At 42.4% G+C, this 21,436-nt stretch overlaps 1 protein-coding gene across 20 annotated transcripts in view; it reads left to right on the forward strand.

Moving 5' to 3' along the window:
- cacna1aa (calcium channel, voltage-dependent, P/Q type, alpha 1A subunit, a) overlaps positions 1–21,436 on the forward strand; it is a 96,600-nt gene that overhangs the window by 16,562 nt on the left and 58,602 nt on the right. For all 20 annotated transcript variants that reach the window (XM_049562339.1, XM_049562349.1, XM_049562353.1 and 17 more), the window contains exons 2-6: positions 5,545–5,651; positions 6,083–6,222; positions 16,956–17,047; positions 17,844–17,996; positions 18,509–18,696. In XM_049562339.1, coding sequence (XP_049418296.1) covers positions 5,545–5,651; positions 6,083–6,222; positions 16,956–17,047; positions 17,844–17,996; positions 18,509–18,696 — 680 coding nt within the window. The remainder of the gene's footprint in view (positions 1–5,544; positions 5,652–6,082; positions 6,223–16,955; positions 17,048–17,843; positions 17,997–18,508; positions 18,697–21,436) is intronic.

Genomic DNA, 21,436 nt, shown 5'->3' on the forward strand with positions numbered 1-21,436 from the left:
CTGCACTAGGCCTTATTGCAGTTTTGATAATATTCTGATTAACTATGCAGCCCTTGAAGTATACCTAAAACACCTAGAGTACATCCTTCACTACTTGGCTGCACTATATATCATTTTTTTATTGTCACCACAGCGACAACTAGCGTGATAAAGACATCACAAAAGACTGCGAAGATATGTCGCAAATAAGGATTTTTTGAGTTAGTTGAAATAGAATTTCAGTAGAAAACTGCACTTTAAAATTTAAATATGTTTGTATTATTGGTGCCTTTTGTATTCAGTTTAAAGTTTAATATGTTCAATAAAAGAATATTCGAAATAATTTCCTGTACACACACACACACACACACACACACACACACACACACAAATAGAAACAGATATAGAAAGGTAGAAAGTGCTAGTAGGCAAGCAGATTATTTCATCCTTGTGTTTGGTATTCATGACTTTTGTCGCTCTGACGTTAACTTTTTAAAGTTGAGGCTTGAGCTGAGGCTTTTTTCCATCTACAAACACATCAAGCGAATGCATCAGAGTACAAATAAGTGTGGTTTAACAGAAATAAACTCAGCAGATAGTGAGTGTCAGAGTGAGAAAGGCCCGTACTATCAGGCTTGGTTTTATTAATAGGGAAGCTGGCACCTTCCCAAAGGGTAGCAGCTGGTCTGGACTCTATTGGCAGACAAGTGGAGTGTAAGAAAGTGGTCTAGTGTTGGTCTCTGTGTGCACAGGGCACGTATGAATATGTGCGTATAAATGGCAATATGGCACGTGCATTGATGGGATGGAGAGAGGCGGGGCTGTGGAGGATATCAAGGGGTGGACATTTTGACAGGAGGGTAAGTGTGTGTCTGCATATATGTGTGTGTTTTCATACATGTGTGTGTACTTGCCACGATGCTGGCACATTTAAGCACTTCCGATTGTAAGTTGTGTGAGGTATTATAAAAAGCACAGATGCTCATGTGGTGGAGCGGAAATGTGTGAAGCGTGTCGATATATGGCTGCGGTAGTTTCATATGGTGCCGCCATGTGTCAGTGGCACACATACATGCACACATACATACTGTATGTGACAGTATAATGTGTCCCACCCACTCTCTTCCATTCGTTCCCCCTCCCTTTACATATGTGTGTGTGTTCTGCCACTAACCTACTTTTGACAGAGCATACACACCGCTCAGAAGAAGAAAATACCGCAATACCCTCACACACCCCTGTCATTCTCTCGCTTTATCCCCCATTCAGCACTCCTATGCTCTTCGTCTCTGCCCTTCTCTCTTCCTCACTGTTGTTTTCCTCCCTCTGTTACGTCCTCCCCCCTTCCCTCGCTTTTATTCCTCACCACTCGCTCTTTTCAATCATGTCTGTGCCCACAGGACAGTTTCTTTCTTTCTATCTCTATTTCTATCTTTCATACTCTCCTCTCTCTTTCATTTAGCCCTCCATATATTTCCTCCTATCCAACCTTGGTTTTTTTTTTTTTTTTTTTTACATCCCTTCTCATACTTTGCCTCTTGCTGTCTGTGTCCTCGTGTGCTTGCTGACGCGGCATCTCATTCGATATTGAATGGAGATGGCATGATAGAGATAGGGATGATTGATGGGCGGACTCAGTGAGAGAAAGGTGGACTGAGGAGAGATGGGAAGGAGAGATGCAAGGCAGTGAGGGAGCCAGAGAAAACAAGCAGAGCAGGGAGAAGGAAAAATGAGAAAGAGAGAAGAATGTAAAAGGAGATGGGGATATAAAAGCAGAGCGATATGGAAGAAAGAGAGGGGAGGCTTAACAGGGCAGCTAGAGAGAGAAATATATCAGCGAGGAACAGGCAGGGGCTTTACTGAGGAGCGGGAGAAGGTATGAGAGAGAGTGACCATGAGGACTGTATGGAGCGCTGATGGACAGGGTGAAGAAAAGGCCAGAAACTGTGCGTATGTGTGCGTGCGTCATTTGGCTCCACTGGTGCACTTTGAAGGCCTCACTTCCCTTTTACTTGGCGAGACATCTCCGTCTACGACCTACTCCTGTCCCCATTACAGTGTATACACACACACACACAGATGCACACCTAGACAGATAATAAAAAGCAAGCATATGCAGAACTTGGGGCGGAGCGAGAAACACAGGGGAGGCAAAAAAGAGAGAGAGAGAGACCCGAGGACAAAGAAAACATCAGAAAGATGAAGGGTGGGAGCATGTTGAGGGAGCAAGATATCCTCATGTCTCTCCTTCCCTCCCTTTCTCCCCCACCCCCGATTCTTCCCTTGCTTTTAAGTGTCATATTGCTATATATAGCCACAGAGGAAGAAGGAAGAGATTCATTATTGAATGGTTTATGGCAGTGAGTGTGAGTCATTTATCCATACTCTGAATTATACTGTATGTGCATGTGTTTGTGCGCAGGGAGCATCTTTAATGATACTGGTGCCTCTTTGAATATTTCATACACCGATATAGACACACACACACACACTGCCAGCGTAATAGACTTAACACACCAAGGGCGTTTTTTTCCATGCGATTAATTGGCACATCTATGTGTTTTGTTAGAGCTGTTCTTTAACACAGAATATGGATATTACGCAGTGAAGAAGCGACATCATTTTTATTTGGAAGAAGGACTTTCTGAGCTTTTGGAATGAAACGAAAGGCAACCAATCACATTGCGCCTGCACTTTATGAGGATTATAAAGTATGAATATACAGGCTCCAGAGTCCGAGCCAAGACAGCAAACTTTATGTCCTTCAGCCTTGACAGAGGACGTGCACGTCAGATCCACTCCTTCCATCCTGTTTTGTTTTTACAATTAAACCCCGAAATATATAAACTGAATCATTTTTTACCAGAGGAACCTAAATTTATTCATTCCCTTTTTTTCGCTTACCAGATTAGCTCGAGGAAACTTCTGGTGCCATCTAGTGAACAAGCCAGCCTCTCTAACAGTCTTGAATGCAACCGTTGTGATTAATGATGCATCATAAAGAGAGGGTGTTGCATAACGCCCCACAGAAATCACAAGATGGCAGATCACATTGATTACCAGCACACTTTGCTCTGTTATTACAGAAAAAAGCACGGACCAATTAACTGGATTTTCCAATGATTTCTCACACAGCATCTCTGTTGTTGCCTTCTCCGTCCTCTCTCCTCTCTGCCCACTGATGTTGTCACGGTTCACACTTCAGGTCATGGAAAACCTGCTATTTTTTGGGTTCCCAACCAATTTATTTTTGGTCGAAATGCTTCGCACGGTTCAAAATTAGGTGCGGGAACCAGAACGAAACCCGCTCCGTGTTGATGGAGAAGTGGAATCAGAGCATTTCGCTTGAAGGCAACCCAGTGAAATAGCGCACAGCTAAGGCTATATAACAGCTGACCTCAGACACACTGCCCGACGTTTCTCTGGGTCAATGGGATCCTTATCTAATCACATGAAAACCTTTAACTGAAGAAGTACCGCCACTGTTTATTTGTCACACCACCAGTGTGTAAAGGTCTTAAAGAGGGAGCAAATCATGTGGCGTCTTGAAACGTAACGCAGGGACAACGTGTGCCAAATGGTCGTCATACACATCTAACAGTCATCCCTCATGGGGAGCATTTCTAATACACACCATACACACACATTTGTCCCTTTGTCCTCGTGTTTCTATATCAGTCTCTCTCCTTCTCTCTCCCCGTCTCATTGCTCCTCTGTTTCTCCCTCTCCTCGTCTCTCTTCCCCTTTTTCAGTTAACTACACCCCGCCTTCTCACAGCCCGACACATACACACATGCATATACATATGTGCATGCACACACACTCACATTTATACACACACATTGCTGGGGGGCAGGGAGGCTAATTGAGTGGTGCCCTGGGTGTTCTAGTAATGTGTGCGTGTGAGTGAAGAGCGGTCAAATAGACGATCACAAACCACACACACACACACACACACACACACACACACACACACATTGTGGGTTTGGACCAGGCTAGAGCAGCTTTTTAGTTTCCCTTGATCATGACCGAGGAAAACAAGCATACACATGTACACTAACGTCGACACACATGCACCCATACACATACACACAGGCATGTAACAGACATGTTTCATACATGCATAAATACGATGATGTATGTTTCTATAAATAGGCTCTTTCTCTTCGGCTCTTCGCGGTTCAATTTTTCCCCTCCTCCACACTACCTTGGGAGTGACTGCTCCCAAAGGTAGCGAGCAAGGAGGAAGGAGGGAAAACGTGAAGATGAGGAGAAAGACTAGAACAGAATAGAATAGAATAGAATAGCTGTAGATATCCATGATATGTAGACATATTTTAATTATGCATGCAATTATGCATTTCCCGATATTCTCGTCTTTCCGTACTTGCCTTTTTTTCCTTCCTCATCCTTCCTCTTGCTCACTCATTCATCTGCTCTCACATTCTATCTCTTGGTCACTTTCTCTCCACTCGCTTTCTCTTGTAAATGTGACTATTCATCTTGTGACCTTAACGAGACAGGGGGATTGATTTAAGAAGACAACACCAGAGAGTGTGTGTATGTGTGTGTGTGTGTGTTTGTGTTTGTGTTAGAGAGAGAGAGAGAGAGAGAGATTGTGACAAACACAATTAGATGTATGACACACTCCCTCTTTCCTTTTATTTGTCTTTCTGTCTCTCATTGTCCCTCACTGAGCTAGCCCCTAGACGTTATGCGCATAGAGCCAAACGCTGATGTCACAATAAATCTCATTCAGTGTCCAGGCATGCTATTACACACTAACACTTTAATATAGCCCGTGTCTGTTTGTGTGTGTGTGTTTGTTTGTTTTGTTTGTCTGTGTGGGTGGTGTGTTACCAGAACATACACTTAGCATATTTAACTGACTCATAATGATGGCTTGTGGGTCTGTGAGGGTGTGTGTGTGTGTGTGTGTGTGTGTGTGTGTGTGTGTGAGCAGGCGGCAGTAGCAGTGAGAGGCCAGACATCAGTCCGTTTGACCTATAGGCCTGCTGTCTGTCTGTCTCACTTACATTCAGTGCATTCAGATTGCACACATTTGACCTTAAATTCTACCCTTAACCTTTAACAATCAATTAACAATCACACATCTCAGAAAACCCAATTCCATTTGTAAATAGTACTTATTAGTAATGAACCTATATTGCAGATGATCTGTGTAACATTTTCTATGTATAAATAATATAAATAGATGCATATTAAATGTACTGGATATGAGATGTTGACAGTAATGACTCATGCTAAATTAAAACCCAGACTGCCAGCAGGCCTTCTCAAACACGTAATATTGATATGATGCAAATGTAGCAAACAAGTGTGTGAGGGCAGGTGACCTCATAATATTTACTAAAGAGTAATATATTGTAATTACAGCACCTCTTGTTGGCCAGTTATAAAGATGCCGCATAATATGCCATGACTATGTACAAAAAAGTACTTATCATTTTAAGCTGTATTTTTTTAATGTTGTGTATTTATTGGAATATAAACTGTTTTTATTTATGTCCTGAGATGTGTTTGTTCCTTGACTGACCTTCCTCACTCCATTTGAGTGGATGATTCTAGCCACCATCATTGCCAACTGCATCGTCTTGGCTCTGGAACAACATTTGCCTGATGGGGACAAGACACCGCTGTCTGAGCGCCTGGTATGTTAAACAGACATGATACAACATGTCAGTGTGTTCTGACTACTGATTGATGTTTATTGAGGAGATGCACAAAGAGGTAGTTAAAATAAGCCTTCTTTTCACACTGAGGAAATCTAATGATCCAAATGTTTTATGCACGACACAACACATTAGAAACATTTTTAAAGATACCAAAGGAATATACAGTATATGCACATAATATTATTAAAGACATGCAGTAGATCCACAAGTAAATATACGGATGTTGTATTTGAACGTACTGTTACGAATTTAAGAAAGTGCCCACCAGAAGTCGACACGTGTATAAACATGCTCCCTCTGAACACGGACTCGTCTCGCTACTGATAGGTGTCTCACTTTGTTTCGCTGTATTTTCCATCCCTCTTAACCTTTCTACTTCTTGCTGTCTTCCCTGTCTCTCCCCGCAGGATGATACAGAGCCGTACTTCATAGGAATCTTCTGTTTTGAGTCTGGAATAAAGATCCTGGCGCTTGGTTTCGCCTTCCACAAGAACTCCTACCTGAGGAATGGATGGAACGTCATGGACTTTGTGGTGGTGCTCACAGGGTGAGTGGCGCGCAAATAGACGAGCCGAGCGCACACATATATGAACAGCGAGTACCTGCGTGAGCACGCAAAAAGGCGCACGCAGTTATGAAAACATGAGGCCGGAATAAGATGTGGCTTTCTCTTTTCTTATTCAACTGAAACTGGAGAAAATGAAGTAGTTTGTCATGTGTTTTAGTGTGTGTTTGTACATGTGTATGTGTGTGTGTGTGTGTGTGTGTGTGTGTGTGTGTGTGTGTGTGTTTGTGAGTGTCCAATCCCTGCTCCTTCGCCCTAATGAATGGCCCCATTCTGGGCAAGGCAGCAGTCAGATCACAGAGCAGAGCTGCAGGCAGCCAGCAGCCTGGGTAGTGAACAAATGTCACCACAACACACACACAGAGACAGAGGGAGTGGGGGGTCACAGAGGGAATAGACACTGAATAGAAGGTATGAAGAAAGAATGTGCAAAAATTCACAGGTGCTGATGGCTAAATAGAGACATAGAGGCAATGGGAACAAATTGAAAAAGACTAATGAAGAGTGCAGGAAGTAAAGTAAAACAAGCAAGGGAGGAAAAACATTCCAAAATAAAGCCATCGTCTGCAGTACAATAACTCCAACATAAAATAAGACTCAACTTGTGAATTGAACACCTTTTAATAGCAGAACTGGGGCTTTAGATGTCAAGTGCCTTGCTAAAACAAGTACTTTACAAAGACAGGTAAACTGTTAGCTCACAGAGTAAGGACTGTGATGGAAAAGGTGTCAATGAGGGTGAGTTTAGACACTTGATAGGATTAGCATGATTAGGTACAATCACTGATTAGATCACATATCGTAGAGAAAGTCTGGAGTAAATAGATAATGATTCAAATTGACAGACATAAAAAAAGGGAAGAGGAGCAGAATGACTGCCTGTACACACATACAACACGTTTACATTTCATCTTTGGCTGATGTAGAAAAGGTGCAGTGATTTGTCAATGCCAGATGGTTCTGTTTTCCCAACATGTGTCTGTCTGTCGATCCTTCCACCCATATGACTGACAAATGACATTCCTTCTTTCAAGACACTTTGTTTCTCATGTGAGTATCGCAGGCTGTGTGCTGATATGCTGGCGTACGGCTGCAGTTTTTTGTTAAATGATTAATGTGATTTACATGACTGTGATTGCATAAGTGATCGGTTAGTGGAGAGAATATGTTATTGTTGATGTAAGCATACTCTCAGTTAACTCAACCACAAACAGCACATCCTGAGACTTTCACAAAGCTTTAGAATTGTTTTTTTTATGTCCGTTTTAACAACATACTTACAGGAATAGCTCAGATTTTTTTATTTAAGTGGAGTTTGTTCGTATCATTGTGACTCTGGTGAATCCAAACTAACCTTTAAAAACACCAAAGTCCCTCAATAACACAAACTAACTGATCAAGGGAGCAGTAGATTAGCAACTCCCTTGTTCTGCGAAGTAAAATTACTGTATTGTCAAAGACGGCTTGTCGCTTTTAAGAGAGCATAGATAATGGCTTCAGTTCCCTGTGAGAAAGGTCTGTTTGATGGCGAGGAAGCAATGCAAATATTTTGAGTAAAAGCTTACACTTAAAGTGATATTGATTTTTTTTAGGTGGCTACAATAGCTGCTACCTTTGTCCACAGCAGTACATTGCTTAAAGTAGCCTCAGTGGTGGTACTCCTGTTCTCCAAACTGGAGCATTCTGACCACCATCTGCCATAGGTAATACACTGACTATGGATAAGGACCTCAAACAACCCTCCTTAAAAAATCCAAATTATCCCTGAAAATACTGGTTGATTTGGTTTTTTTTTATTTCCAACCTTGCAAATATCACACTTCACTGATTCTGTGTAGAGTAAATCGCTGCATTGTGACAGCAGTAATACTCTTCTCCTGTGTCATTCACTCATTAGAGAAGTCATTTAGTGAACCTGTGTTACTACAGCTATGGGCCACTGTGATAAGTAAATGATTGTGTGGAAGTGCTGGCACAGATTAATGTGTTGAGGTCATCGCATGCTTGTGTGCATGCATGTGGTGATTTGGAGAGCTTCATGGGTTACATAAACCTTGTGCATCTTTGCTGACAAAGCACCGGGGAAACTGGTGATTGCCCCCCCTCTGCCCACCTCTCTTTCTCTCTCTCTCTCTCTCACATACAAACACACACACACACACACACACATACAGTGTGAGTGAGTGAGCACTCAGTCTGGCAGTATGTCCTTATGCTTTAATAAGAGCAATCATGATGCCAAGCTCATCTCAGCGTGGCACAACAGTGTGACTGTAAGAGAGAGGAGGAGTGAGAAGACGAGTGTCAGTGAGACAGCAGGAAGTATCAAGATACAGAGAGGAGGAAGGAGAGGTAGAGCAGAAGGAAGCGAGGCAGTTCTTAAAACTTCCAGTAAATGCCTGGTCTCCCATAATCCCCCCCCGCCCCTCTGCGTTTGTACAGTAGGAAATCTGTATAGACACTGAAACCCTCTGAGCGAGCGTGACACAGCAGTAAAAAAATTAGTTCGTTTATAGGCAGAAGCAGCGCTGGTGTTTTAGTTCAGATGTTGATCCAACATGCAAGCAGCGCATTTTCTCACATTTAATGTCCAGATGAGAGTAATGCCACTGTCTGTAATGACAACCCAACTCTGAAATTGTGGAAATCATGTGTTGTTAACTGAAAATCCCACATTCCTCTAGACAAGAGATGGATGCTAGGTTTAAATCTTGTTATCTATACAGGTCTGTTGAAAGGTTCTTCTGATGTGAGGTCTCAGCTGACCACAGGGTGATCACTGCTCCACCTGTGCTGACTGCTAATAGGCCTGCAACCATATTAAAATTGATAGTTTTATCGATATATGATTGACACATGCACCGTAAATGGTTTGCAAGTATGTCTGAGGCAAATCATTTGGTGGACGTACAGTCCGAGAGGTTACACCCCACTCCTGGATCCTATGAAAAGCTGGTGGAAATGACATACGCCATGTCTGACTTGGTGAAAACATATTAGCGGAAACTGCATGTTCTCCCCCTGTCAGCGTGGGTTTTCTACAGATACTTTGGCTTTCTCCCGCAGTCCAAAGACATGCAGGTTAATTGGTGACTCATAGGTGTGAACATTAGCGTTAATGGTTGTCAGTCTCTATGTGTTAGCCCTGTGATTGTCTGGCGACCTGTCCAGGGTGTACCCTGCCTCTCACCCAGTGTCAGCTGGGATAGGCTCCAGCCCCCCCGTGACTCCCCACAGGATAAGCTGTTACGAAAAATGAATCAGCATTACATGATGCTGACTGACGTTTTTTATCTAAATATGTGGGTTCGTTTTCTTTGTTATTGGTCTCCAAACAGATCACGATTCTCTCCAGCTGCTACATCTCAAGCCCCTGCTGGATCCCACATAGCTAACGCTGTCTGCTGTTCGGAACACGTGTTTGGTTATCAGTAACTAACCAAATCTTAAGCTGTTAATGATATTTAGTAATATTCAGGAGGGTTAACATTAGATAATGTTTCCTATAATTGTCAACTTGTTTGTCAGTGAACTAAGTTAGCATTTGCACTTTGTTTAGCTTATGTTAGCAAGCAATATCTCTGTTGAGTCACCCACATTAATTTGAACATGAGTGAGAAATAATTCTTGTGAAGGTGTGAAGGAAACAGACAGTGAGCTGCAGTGTTGGCGAGTGATAGCTAATGTTACAGCCTCTCTAGCCTAATCGTTGTCATGACTTATATGAATGCCAACTAATGAACGTTAGATGACTACTGTTAGTATGATTGAAAATCACTGAGGCAAGCTGCCAGGCATTATAGCATTCGGTCAACTCCTAGTTTGGCTTATATTTACCAAACTGACAGGCCATATCATTAAGTCCAGCCAGAATAGTAATCAGTGCCATTAACAACTGATCTGGCTATATTGCAGTTGGGTCAGTGGTAACAGGTCGGACCTGCCCTGTTTGTTTATGTTTCATGATGTCATGTTGGCAATTTTGGTCCAAACAGGGGCTTGAGGCAGATCTGTAGTCTGTTTGGAGACCAATAACAAGAAAAAGAAAGGTACACATTTAACAAAATGTTAGTTAACATCATGTAATGTGTTTTAATTTTGACGGAGAATTTTTATTTGAAGGTAAAACTACAAAGATATGATGGGTTATAGTGTGATTTGCCGTGTCGAATTCGAACACTGTCACTGACGTCATGACCTTTCCTTCTTTCATACTTTCCTTGCCCTATATAGGGAAATGCAAATTAGGGAGTAGTGATTCATTCTGGACACAGCCTGAGAAGAGTGAAGCAAGATGTGAAAAAAAATGAGTTAAACTAAAGAAAAAATAAAAAAGTATATGCATTTTGCAGTGTAAACAACAGCCATACATCACACCCGGTGGTCTTTATCTCTGTGTTAACCAGCTGCATTGTTACCATTTTGCAGTAAAGCAGAAAGCTACAGCATGATGTGCCATAGAGAATATGCTGCAGCACTTACAGCACACATACTGTACATTCCCATGATACATTATGTACGCCGACTGAAGTCAATCCATTTTACACTCTCTCTCGAGCATGTGCGCGCGCGCGCACACACACACACACACACACACACACACGCACATGCACATTCTTTGTTGTGCTCTCTATGAATTGAGGTTGTGTTTTTAGCAGTGCAGCTCTTTGAAGATGAAAGGCTACTTGGCCTTTCTACCCACCCCTGGACGAAACCTTTGATAACACACTGACCAATGCACGCACGCGAATACACACACACACATACACATTTCCACTTCAAACATTCCTCTCCATTTCCTCCTCAGTCCTAGTGCACTCGCTTGCACGACACATAGGAAGACAAACACACACACGGCACTTAACATGTGTGAATAGATTAGCTATTTACTTCACAACCTTGGTGGACGTAAGCGGATTTGTGTGCACCCTTAATTCTGTGCCCGAGTGTGTGTGTGTCTGCCTGTTTGTGGGTGCATGTGTGTGTGTTGATCTCTTGTCGTAAATTGCCTGAGTGATTTGGCGCTGGGAATAAGCTAGTTGTTTTTTATGCCCAGTATTGATTATTAGTCCAATTACCCTTAGTTTACAGCCAGTCTTGCCTTGCATCCTCCCCTCAGTTCCTCCTTCTTGTATCCTTGTTGAGGTTCTTTTGATTAGATACAACTGGCACAGGGGCAGTGAGGGGGAAAAAGGGGGGAAAGGAAGGAAGCATGGAGAGTCCTTTCAGTGACCTTGTAATCAGCTGAAATTGAAATTTGCTACATTTATGCTGGTAGTGGAAGAATGACAGTAAGAATAATGACTGATCTTCAGGTTAAACATGGTCTCCCTCACCCTCCTTTATCACTTTAGAAGGATTGTGAAATCATGCTCTCCTGACGTGTCCCAGTTTAAAATGTGTTTTGAGGATATTGTAAAGATTTATTGCAGCTCGCAGCAGCTTTCACTTTTAGATAACTGAATACTGTATAGGACCATGTAGAGGTAATACGTAATCTGAAGCTATGTGAGTGACATTTTCTTCACATTTCATCTTCTTTGATGTTACATGATGTTAATTAGAAGGAATAATATAATATTGATAATCTTAGTAGCGCCTTTGCTTTCATATGTAGGGCATAATATTGATAAAGGAGCGCTATATAAGTATGCAGACACATTAAGTATGACGTAGTTGAATCATGGTAATATAGAAAAGCAAGGAGACAAGGAAAGTGGAGAGTTTGGGGAAGAGATGAAGCGATTTGGTCAGTGATGTGGACAGAGATAATTAGCCGAATTTAGCTGAAGTCAGCAGGAATGCAGGCGGAGAGAGCAGGCAAAAAAGATGGTGTTTGTATAATGTGTTGGTGTCCCATGAGAGCGGGTCGATGGGGAGATTGTGTAATAGCAATATTGCTTAATGTGTTTCTCCTTAATCAGCTGTGTTCCTCTGCATTCACTGCAGGTGCGTTTACCTGTGTGTGTGCATTCAGTTCAAGTGTGAAGATGTACTGTCGGCAGCATCTCTGTCCCTGACAGGGAAGAAATTGTTTTCCATTGGTTATTCCAAATGACCTACTTTCTAGTGTGCATATGTGAATAAAATTATTCTCACTCAATATGTTTGATCTCCAACCAGCGCCCGTTTGTTGTGCAGATGTGTGTGTGTCTGTGTGCGCTCCTGTCATCTGTGTGTCTTTTTCTTGTATCTGCGTGTACGTGTGTGTTTGTCTGTGTGAGTTGTGATACATTTACATTATAGAGAGAAGAGAGGAGGAAAAAAACAATCAATCAGGCTCCTCCCTTGGCCCTGTTACCAAGGTGATACAGAGATTCTATCAATGAGCCAAGGTCCCTGTTGCCATGGAAACACTTATGAATGAGAAAGGGCCCAGTAACCGTGGAGACGGTGTGAATGAGGAACTGCCTCATCGGCTTGACACTGTTTTCTGACGGCGGATGCTGTTTTAGAAACTGAATTCTTCATTATTACCATCATCATCATTGTCAACGTTATCATCATCGTCATTATCAGTGATTTTACTATAATCACAGTCACGTCACAGAAATAGCTTATGTAACATAGTATGTAATACTTAAATAGCCTCTGCATTGCACCCCCAGTGATGCAGAGACACACAACACAGACATATGAAACATACATGTATGTGTATGTGTGTGATTATGTCACACATATCAGTGAGATACTGGCTCTGTATTCCCAGGAGGATATGCAGGTAATTCCTTTCAGAAAACTCCAGATGTCAGCAGCATTAAAGTGTTCCTCCACACATGCATTCACACCCGTACACCCTCAATTTATAGCATGGATATTAGCTTAACATGGAACACACAAGGCCAGCTAGCCATCATGTCATTTATAGTTCTCCACTGATCCCCAGCCTGAATTATGTTCATCATTTTATCATTATCTTTTATTTAGACTGGTTCTTTCTGTTGATTACATTTATTTTCCTGTGTGCAATGCATAGCATATATTACCTTCCTTTCCTATATCACGTGCCTCTTGCTTTTTTGCCATCATTCGTAGAAAGCTGCAGGAATTACGTTTTTTTGTAGGCCAGCATGGAAGTTAGCACAACCAGCCGATGAGCTGTTCCCACTGGATTTTTGTTGCAGAAAATAAGCTCTGTGACAAACAAAAATTTATGATACTTACACATTTTGTTCAATAGGTAATCTTCCCAAATTGACACCACTTTTATGATTTTTTAAACTTAAATGCAATTGCCAGAAATAAAAATCTAATGTTATACTATAAAGGAGCTACACCACAATTGCATGACCTCTTGCACTTCACCCCCATTTTGTAGGGAAAACGCCTAAAATGACATACCCAAATTAAAATGACTGTAGCCTCCGAACCGCTCTGACTACATGCATGCATGAGGTCTTGCCAGAAAGCAAACACTCTGAAGTTTCAGAAACACTCTAGGTGATACACAGACAGAGAAATGGGCCTCTGAAGTCAGTAAAAGTTGAAGATTTTGCCTAAAATAAAAAATGATTTTCAGGATGAATAACTGTCTGGGGCTTCATCTGAGCAGGTAAATGACACTGTGGGGCTGTAGGCACACTATCAATGAACATTTGTTTCAAGTTTGAAGAAGATTGCTCAAAGTATGACCATTCTACAGTGTTTTTTCCATAAAAAGATCCAGGTGGAGCTCCAAATGACAAGAGCGCTTCAAAACAGTACTATCAGTGATCAAACAACACTCAACCAGCTTCAAACATCGTACCTTATTGAAATCAGGCGTGATTATGATAGCTGATGTTGTTTATGACAGAAACACCATAAAATATCACCAAATAAAGCCATATGAAACGTGAAAGTTGTGATCCTACTTTCTAGGCGGTGTATCTCAGCCAAAAATAGTGGTAGGAGTGAGACTCTTACCTTTTATAAACCAGCTACGTGTCCACTGACGGCTCAGCATGAGATCGGGAGTAATTCTTTAACTTTTCTCCTCGAAAAACAGCACGACATGATTGGTCACCACCCATCGCGATTTTGGACTTCGTGTATTTAGGCTGCTCTGGTGCGAAATCCATAAGGAATAAAAGAAAAACGATGCCGGATTCAGGAAGCCGAGAGCTTCCTGAATCTGGTGATACCAAACATCACATGGTTTGATGACGTAGTGCGCCTGTGAGATACCATTTAACAGAGGAGGGAGGGAGGGAGCGCAGAGTTGTCGCCACCACAACGAGGCTGTATAGGTGGTGTTCGGTGTGATGATGTTTAATGTCCCTGACAATGTCAGTAGTTTAATTCATCCTCTTGTTAGCAACTGCCTATTTTAAGACACCTAAAAGCTTCAATCGTCAAGAGTGAGGTAGGCTATACACTGACGCATTTTATGTTGTAGAACAAAACATGAAAATCTCTTCAGCTGGGGTAACCACAGACCTTTTTTCAGGCATCTAACCAAAAACCCATTCAAAAACCCACTGACTTCAAGACCAGGAAACCAGAGGTGCAAGAAATGCTAACTTATTTGCAGGTTTTAGGACTCATGTCTGCAGCAGACTGTTGCATCAGTGCAGTAATCTGTGCTGCCAAGTATTTTTTAATGTATCTTTGAGCAAAACACTAAATCTCTGTGTGCTTTGTAGGTGATGTTGTGTAGCTGAGCCTGCTCTCTGACCTCCATTTGAAGCAGAGTGCTCAGCAATATCATATTGATATTAAGAGTAACACTATATATTCACTGGAAATACAACGTGTCAAATTAATCACCATTGTTAAGTACTGTCATCCAGGTTCCAGAATAAATAACATAAAGTTACCGACCCTAAAAACCTCAAAATGGAAGTGCAGTCAAAGTATTGTGGAAATCAATGTGGAAATTACGTAACTGTCAAGAAGGGGAAGTTGTTTGGGAAAATATACATATATATATTTTCAGGAGAATTGATGCTTCCACCCAAATCTGCAATCAAAGGGATGTGTGTCAGAGATTGTAATTCAAGTTACTGCAGTAAATACCAAAAACAGATACGCAAATATTTGAGAGTGTCAACATAGTGTCTGTTGAGGAAATCAAAAATCTATCAAGGAGCATACAGTATAATGTGGTTATGATACATATATATTTAGTATCAAACGAACATAAACACATTTTTAGATAAAAAACCCTGATTAAAAATTGCGACAGAGATGTTGAATGATGAACTGAGCGGACATTTTACAAGTAAAAAAAAAAAATTATCAGTGCCCTGAGGTAGACCAACACTGTAATGGAGACTTGTTGGTGAAGATTCTCAGTCATCCAGGTCATGTTACTCGTAAGTGCTATATCGTAGGCACCTGGACTTGCTTGCGTTTCTTGAAGACATTTCGCCTCTCATCCAAGAAGCTTCTTCAGTTCTTCAGAACGATATAGCACTTACAAGATTGTAATGGCGAAACTGTTTCTAGTTCACCTCAAATGTATCTTTGGCATTTCCGAACTGCAATATCTTATGCTGCTATATATGCTGCTACCGATACAGTATGTGAGTGGCTGACATACAGTTTAGCTCTGATTTTAGTGTCACTTTCAGTAAGACATCTGAAGATCATCTAAGAATACAGCGTGCAGTGAGTTGCTAAAGGGCACAGCTGGCATAATGTTGTAGCCCTGCACACAGCTGAAGTACAGTGTTGCCTCGTGACCAAACCAGGAACCTCTCAGTTACAAGTCAGCCTCTGATGAGGCATTTGATATCACACAATGTCATTACAAGGACCCTAGCCCTCACTAGCGATGGAGCACATACCACTGGGGGGCTTCCTGGTAATTCAATACAGCATTCAGCCATAGATCCTGGGTCGGTGTTACTTTTCCCTCCTCGCCATTTTTTTTTAGGTTTCCAAGCAAAGCAGGCTGACTTCAAACCTGTGATTAAGGCTCTGCTGTGTCACTGAGCCTCTTAGTGGAACAGAGGAAAGTGGAAATGTGTCAGAGAGACCGAAAAGAGAGGGAGAGAGAGAGGGAGCGAGAAGTGGGAAGAAGGATGATTCACAGTGTGCGTCAGACGAGGGGACTGACTGGAAGTCTGGCGGCACAAGGGAACATCTTAACCATCTGAAGCACACACATATACACACACACACACACACACACACACACAGACACACACACACACGGTGTTTACAAGTCTTTATTCAGATGATGAGCGGTGATACAGGTGCTGTAACACACACCACAGCACGTTTACTCTGCAGTCTGGCGACGGCTTGAGGAGAAACATTTTAAACGTACTGAGAATAAAAATAGGTAGAAATAAGCAAGTCAGCATCTCTGATTTTCACCATCTGCCAGCACTCCCTCCCTCTGCTGCTCTCACTCTGTCTCTCCACGCCGCCCTGACTTTCTCTCTCTTCTACCCTCCCTCTTTGTCCTCCCGTCTTCCCTCTCCTCTCCATCACTCCATCTCTCCTTTTTCACTTTATAGTCCCGCTGTCATCCCGTTACAAAACACTGTCCTTTCAGCCCATCCCTTTCTCGTCCTGATACACTTCTCTGTCCTACTTCACTTGTCAGCTCTATTGATCAGCTCAGCTCTTACAGGATTTACATACAGTGCTCACCCCAGTTTCTTGTAATGACCCGGCATGGGGCTGTGGCTAAATGTGTGTATGAGTGAGGCTGACTGACAGTGACAAGCTTGACATGCTTAAACACTGATTGCCTGTGCACACTTTTGTCTCTGTCCCTTTAGGATCCTGTCCACTGTGGGTTCAGATTTCGACTTGCGGACCCTCAGGGCGGTGCGGGTATTGAGGCCCCTCAAACTGGTGTCCGGTATTCCCAGTAAGTCAAAACTCCTCATTTGAACTAACTACGACATTGAAAAATAAAGACTTTTTACAGATTAGCTGCTATTCGTGGCCCAAAAAAATTACATCTCTTTAAGCACAGGACAGTTACAGATTTTATTTGAGGATGGAAATAGCACGGAGATGCATTTTGTGTCAAGGTTTTATGCAGCTTCTGTGTTGGTCTGCATAATGCACCCAAAGTGTTCCAACAAAAGTGGTTCTTCTGTGCACTCTCCGCTCTTTTAAAAAAAAAAAAAATGTTATAGCGGCAGTAGTGTTCCAGCACCACTGCAGTGTTATTAATAGCATGGACTCCACTACAGGGCTGAACAGGCAAACCAAGGCTTACTCATCATAAAAGTCATAAGCTCCCTATGAAAGCCAAATTAGAGTTCCATTACAGGGTGTGATATACATTTGAAAAGTGTGATTGGGTTTTCACAAAACAACAGTTTGCATGAAATATGACTTGCAACAAAATGTTGCCTCTGAGACCTTTTGTTTGTTAGAAAAACACATGAGAAAAACCTCTGGTATTTAATGTGCAGCATATACTGTAGTGTACTGTGTGCCAGGTATTAGACTGCCTCCTCCAGTAACCGCAGCAAAGTATGTGATATAGCCATAAGCTGATGGTCTTATCATGCCTATGGTTATCTTCCTGGCAACACTTGCATTAAACAGAACCAGCTGGTAGTGGAGGACATGAATGGGTTTTAACTGCTCAGTAATAAGAGAGAGGAGGCAGCATAATAATAATAATGATCTGTATATGCTGTGTCGTCCAGGCTTACAGGTGGTGCTCAAATCCATCATGAAGGCCATGATTCCTCTGCTGCAAATTGGCCTGCTCCTTTTCTTCGCCATCCTCATGTTCGCCATCATCGGCCTAGAGTTCTACATGGGCAAATTCCACACAACCTGCTTTGACAATCACACAGGTAAAGGAGTGTGTGTACGGTCTGTGTTTACCAATAATAGTGCAGTCAGGATTGATTTGCTCACTGGTTGCCCCAATGAAGACTTGTTCCAGTTGAGGTAGACTTTAAATAGTCGCACTGCTAAAATTAGAAAAGCTATTTGGTTCAACTAAATAACTTCTGTGGCGTTAAATTGTGTGGAGTACTTCCATTCTATTCTATTTGACCCTTTCCCCTGTTTGGAGTGGGGATCATAAATAATGCTACACCTACCAAGAATTCAAAAAGTTGAAATTGTGTAAGATGAATCTTAAATGTCTTTATAATCAAGTAGGTAAGCATTATTTTCTGTGTCATAGCTCTCCTTCTTTTTGTGGCCAATTTCTTCACATATTTATTTCAACAACATAAAGAGGGGCAAAATCAGATTTTGAGCCAAAAGATAGCACTTATTATTTTTATAGAACAGACAGCATATTTTCATATGCGTGCCTTTTGTTTGGAAACACCTCCTTACTTTCATCCATGCTCAGGTGAGATCCGAGAAGAGTTTCCATGTGGGACTGAGCCTCCGTCGCGGCTGTGTCCAGAGGGCACCATGTGTAGACAGTACTGGCTGGGACCAAACTACGGCATCACCCAGTTTGACAACATCCTGTTTGCTATCCTCACCGTCTTCCAGTGTATCACCATGGAGGGCTGGACTGACCTGCTCTACTATGTAAGTACTGCTAAGCAGTGTTTGGGACACATGCTCACACTCAGAGCCCAGTTACACTTGGTATTAGCGTGCTTTTTGGTGATCTAAACAGAAGTAGACAGCCAAGACACACTGCCGTTCACAACTGTGTCTATCATGTGTTGCCAGCTGACCACTTGTGTTCAGATTTCGCTACTGCCTACCTCACTTTGCGCTACAAGGTCAAAGGGCCCCATGCACAGGTATTACTTCCGCACTCCTGCTAGCTAACTGTTGGTACAGCCAGAGAAATTGCTGTCTGCAGAATTCAACATATCTCTTTCCATAGAGCAAAATGATGGACAATCATGCAACACTTCATCCAAATAGTCGTATTTGTTATAGAGTTATAGAGCATTAGCACGCTGTCATTAAAACAGCCACCATGTCCTACACTGATGACTTAGTCCTTGTTGGGGATGCATCAAGAAGGATTAGCATTCACACTACAAAAGTTATGTAGTCAAATGTGTCCCAGACCACCTTGGCACGTGTTTGAGTGATCGGATCCCAGTGTGTCTCTGTGGTAGTTGATGCTTGTATTAAGTGCTGTCCACTTGTGATTGGATTACCCAAGATGCATGCTAATACCAGGTATACCCTATGCTACTTCCCTCTTTTAATGGCATTTGTGGTGTGTGTAAAAAAGACGGGTACGCAAAGATGTACCTTTCCGCTGCCAATTGTCTGATTGTGTGGAATGACAAATCAAGAAAATTCAATTAAACTATAAACAGGACTTCAGTGACCACCCTATTATCCTCCTCATCCTGCTCAGGAAATAGAAAGCTCTGCATGTAGTAAAGGAGGAATGAAAGGCATTCAAGAGACCCGTTACTGTCGAGGGGTCTTAAGGGAATGGGCTACTGGGTAACCAGTCAGTCAGCTGAGAGTTGCAGGTCTCTGTGCCAGTAGATTTAGGCGAGAAAAGAGAGGATCATTCAAGTGAGGAGACTGATAACCCAGAGTGCAAAACCCATCAGTCCCTGTCATGGATGGGCTGCACCAGCAGACAAACACCCTAGTCAATTAATTAGATTCAGAGTGGAAATTATACAGTATCAGTTTGTTTGCTGTGCAGAGCCATTTTTAGAGACAGTGCCTGGTTTGGCATTTGTATATTTGTTATTGACGTATTTGGTGGACATTTTGTGAGGACGAAACTGTCACTGAATATCTGAAAAGAAGCAAAAATTAAAAACCTAATCAAATGCAGCTGAGCTTTGGAATTATAGTTGGCTTTACGTCACTTGTCTCAGTCGGTTTTTTTTTTCCACTGTAAAATCTAAGATGATTTTCTCTGGTAAAATGCAAAATTTCAAGTGTTCAAACATGCAATTATATTCACCTGTGCACACTGTGAGTCTGCCCATAAAATAGGTACCAGGTCTTTAACAGTGTCATCACTCATACCCAGGACTGAATAGTTCCCTGCTGTCAGTGGCAATGGTTGCTAGGAAACCAGAGGTAGATGAGGGTCTTCGAGTGTAACTGTAGTCGTCTCTTTCCCCTTCTCCTCTCCCTCTCTGTCTTATCCTCCCCATTGCTCTTTTTCCTCCCTTATTCCTTCTTTATTTTCTCCGTCTTATCTCTCTCTCTCTCTCTCTCTCTCTCTCTCTCCTCCCCTCCTTCCTCTCTTTCCCTCTCGCTCTGTGTCTCTCTCCCTGTGTCCCTCCTTCCCGGTGCTGCTCTATATTTAAAAGGGCCTGTTCAGCCCAAGTTATTCTTGCAGCTGCTGGGGAGGGGAGCGATAAAAGTTTAATGGTAGAAAAAAGGGTCTGCGGTACATTGGGTACACAGCAGCAATACCAACTTACATGCAGGAAGAAGGAAAGATGGAGGAAGGAGGAGACCGGGGAGGTGAGACAGGGAGGCTATGAGAAAGAGAGCGCGGGGGGATGGAGAAGAGGGGGGTCTGGAGGTGGGAGAGGGTGAAATGAAGAATCAGTGAAGAGGCTGATCAGTCAGAGTGGGGAGGAATGGATAGATTGCACGAAAAAGGAAGGCAGTTAAGAAGGTAGGAATGAAGGAAAGAAGAAAACATCAAAATGAGTGAAATAAGATGGGGGAAAGCAGAAGAAATGGGTCCCAAAGAAGCATGCAAAAGGAGAGAGAAAACAATAAGGAGCAAACAGAGAAAACGGAAGGGGAGTCTGGATAGTCTGATGGTAGAGACAGAGAGCGAGAGGGAGAGACCAAAGCATTTGTTATACATTATTTACTCTGCACTGAGCAGCTAAATAGAGTGGCAGATATGCATTTACTTATTGAGATGACTTAAAGCAAAACCATGTCAGCCCTGCTGTTGTTTATATTTCTAACAGCAGTGGACAGCCCTTTTGAGTGCACTGGCCTCCATTTTTTTAATGGCCGCATTGTCTGGACAGTTAATGATGACTTTAAGGCAGCGGCGAAACGGGCTGCAATGTTACCAGTCAATTTACATCCACAAAACGCGCTTGTTTTTGCCACTGACAGGCTCATATATTATACTAAGTTTCTGACAACATTTTGGAAAGGATCAGATCATTTTTGTTCAACCAAAATTGTCATTGCCAGACCCACCAGAAGCAACATTCATGGTCCACTGAGGTGACTACGACCATAATGTTGAGGCGACCAAGAGGATGATAGAGGAAGAAGCAGTCATCTTCAGACGGAGAGTGCACCGCATGAAAATGGAGATGGAGAAGAGGGAGCTGAGCCCTAGCTGCAGAGCAGA

Source organism: Epinephelus fuscoguttatus, linkage group LG19 (assembly GCF_011397635.1).
Source record: "Epinephelus fuscoguttatus linkage group LG19, E.fuscoguttatus.final_Chr_v1".
NCBI lineage: Eukaryota > Metazoa > Chordata > Actinopteri > Perciformes > Serranidae > Epinephelus > Epinephelus fuscoguttatus.